Genomic DNA, 3155 nt, shown 5'->3' with positions numbered 1-3155 from the left:
GGAACTGCAGATGAGTCAGTAAAGCTGCGCTCTATGAGTCAATAGAGATAAGTACTACTAGATTTGAATCAAAGATGAAAGAGGAAATGATGTCCCATGCCACCATGCCCATCACAACAGCATTGGATGCTAGTAAAAGTACAAGAGAACAGGAGGTGAAGGCTAAGGGATACTAGCTACTTGTCTTGGTATATATACTCTAACCTAGCCTGCTTAGCAATACTACAAGTGCCTCATAGGAATATTAGTAAGATGAGGAAGGGACTATGAGTTGTGCTTGGTAATCGACGAGTAAACTTTAGTAATACAGGAAGAAAGAAAAGAATGTCCTAGAAGTACATTACTAATCATAACATTAGCTCCTGTTTGAGATGACGAGCTCTAGGAGGATTTCTTCAAGCATGGTCTCCATCAAGCTGGATAAAATTAGTCGCACTATTGTCAGGAAAAGCTTGCACTAGATGTTAGTGAGTAATCAGACTATTTGCACATGGATAGGGGAAGTTGCTTCATTAACTAGAGTTACCAAAGATGCACTTGATGTCCTCGATAGATGCAATATGGATACACGTGAGTGAGGAGAGGCAGCTGCTGAGAGGAGCATTGGTAACAGTGGAGATGTGATATTTGCGCTCAAAAGAAAATGCAGATGCGGTGCAAATAATGGATCAAAAGAGTTCAGATCGGTGAACACAGGTACAAAATCTGGCAGATGGAGGGTTGCATGGCACATGAACACATCGCTCTGCTAGATCATCAGCAGTGGCTAGTACTTTGCCATATTCAAGGTTGCTAGGGTTGATGTTCTTGTAGTATGTCTTCCAGATGTTGTCCACCATTTCGACGGTACTCTGATTGTTGTTCACATAGGCATATGCTGTATTGGTGTGACTGGCAAAGAGGGTGCCAATACGATTAATGCATCTTGCAAGTGTGGTTGTTCTTTTGCTGTAGTTCTCGCAAGTCATTGAGAACTATTTGCACATCATTTGCCAGCTCATCGAAGGTATCTGGAAAAACTCACAATGTTAATTACTACTAAATAGTACTAATTAACACTAGTTAATATAGTAACATTAATTAACTGACCCCCTTTATTATGCTTATATTTCTAATAGTAAATTAACACTAATGTAGTAATTTATTCATGAACTGTTCATGAGCTGTTCATTAGCTATTCATTTGATATTCATCAACTGTTATTTGGTGTTAATGAGCTGTTATCTCTTGTTAATAGACTGTTATTTACTATTAATTGACTGTTGATTAGCTGTTATTTCAGTATTCTTAGCTTTAAAATCAATGTACCAAACTCAAATTTGATTCTATACAGATTTCTTATGCTATACAACATATTGATAGCTCTATACAAGCATAATATTCAGAAAAAGAAAAAAATGGCCCCAATGAGAATTGAACACCAGTCTCACTACTTTCAAGCTAAAATAGGCCCAGTTCATTTTCCTCTACATCATGTGCTCAAGTGCCATCATGCTTTGCAGAGGACATGCCTCGCATATCTATCTTCTCTTTGTAGCCTCCAGTAGCAAATAAATTTGAGGCATCAAACTCTTTAGAATATATGCTATACATTATTGATGCCTCAATTTTGCGAAAAATTGCTCTTGTTGTCATGAAGAAAGAGTTACAAGAGTACAACAGTGGGACTGACATAATCAATAAGCTTAGTGACTGTTTCACGAATATTTGTTGCTGGGCAAGTGAAGGCTGGTAACAAACTCAGTAAGACAATACAAATGCCTAGGCACAAGAAATGAACTTAGGTGGCACTTCAGAATCTTGCCTTATCATGAACACATGAGACAAGGCACAAAAAAGTCAGCACAACAGATGGGAATAAGAAAAATGTGCGCCAGGATAGTTGAAGGAAAAGAGACAAACTTACACCTCTAAAACAGAGAAATCTTCCTTATCTTACTCCAGAACAAGTCATGGAGCATCGGCAGAGGACATTTGAGGACATCTCCAGAAAAACATGGATCGACAGTTCTACCCTGCTTTCAAACACCACCGTAGTGGCTTCAGATCCTGTAAACGTTACGATGCCAGTTATAAATGCAGCGAACGCCACCCAAGCACATACCTTTGCATTTTGCACATGCTCTCGAGCAGTTTACCATCGCCCCACAGTGGAGGAGTAATCCGATATGGACATCATCACTGCTTTAGAGCGCAGCAGAGACCTGGTCTGGCAGCGAATACCTATTGGATGGGTGCTGCATATAGACGAGGTATTTGATGATATACCTCAGAGCCACATGGACAAGATACAGGAGAGGTTAGAAAAGCGGAAGCGAGAGAAGAAGAAGCAGAAGAAGAAAGCGAAGTCACCCATTACCCCCTGCTACACAAAGCCTATCACAGAAGCACCCCCATCAAAGCACATATACCATCCGGCACCTTCTATTAGAGATGCTAAGGCTGCACACACAGATTTGAGCAACCTGCTTCAACCAAAAAAGAAGAGTAGAATCGGCTACCTGCACTTTAATGAAGATGATCACCTGTAGCACCATCTCGAACAAATGAGAATGCTCTTGTACCGCTACATCAACGGCATCTCATTCTCACTATGGGCATGAGCCAATTTCAGACCACCTGAAATGTCCCGGTCAAGTCATCAGAACGGTTTCCTTTCCGGGGACTTACTGGCAACTTACTGGCAATCAGAAATGATGAATTTATTGTCATTTTCATAAAGATTTTAGGTGTAAGAAAATGCAAAATATTGTGTAATCTAAAATTGTCCTAAAATGTCTCGAGATGGTTAAATGAGTGGCACATGTTGACACAGCAGAAAGAGCCAGAAAAGCTCCTATTTCTGACAACTTTGTGGCACATTTCAGGACGCATGAAAGAACATATGCAGATATCATTTCAGAGGCGCCAAAACCCAAATTTTCCGAATTGCAAAAATTACCAAATTAGATTAGATTTTTGCCTCATGTCAGCCACGAAGAAAGACTCTGGACAAAGATACTTTCTGGATCACTGATATGATAACTGCGGGGCACATTTTTGATACATTTCAGGCATATTTTCTGTTCCATGAAATAGTTCAAACACATCCAGATACGCCCTTTGAAAGGCAAACTTTTTGAACCATTTCATGAAACAGAAAATTTTTCCTTGAC

At 39.8% G+C, this 3155-nt stretch overlaps 1 protein-coding gene across 1 annotated transcript; it reads left to right on the top strand.

Annotated features, from left to right (window-relative positions):
- Window positions 1-2168: 2168 nt before the first annotated feature.
- On the top strand, window positions 2169-2531 carry PHACADRAFT_197592 (uncharacterized protein; the record flags this gene model as incomplete). The annotated part of the gene is made up of 1 exon (XM_007397806.1): window positions 2169-2531. The coding sequence occupies one exon, from the start codon at window positions 2169-2171 to the stop codon at window positions 2529-2531; it is 363 nt and encodes a 120-aa protein (XP_007397868.1).
- Between the last annotated feature and the right edge of the window lie 624 nt (window positions 2532-3155).

This window comes from Phanerochaete carnosa (genome assembly GCF_000300595.1).
Source record: "Phanerochaete carnosa HHB-10118-sp unplaced genomic scaffold PHACAscaffold_7, whole genome shotgun sequence".
NCBI classification, from domain to species: domain Eukaryota; kingdom Fungi; phylum Basidiomycota; class Agaricomycetes; order Polyporales; family Phanerochaetaceae; genus Phanerochaete; species Phanerochaete carnosa.
The sequence above is the reverse complement of the archived record's forward strand: the minus strand, read 5'-3'. Positions and strand labels throughout refer to the sequence as shown.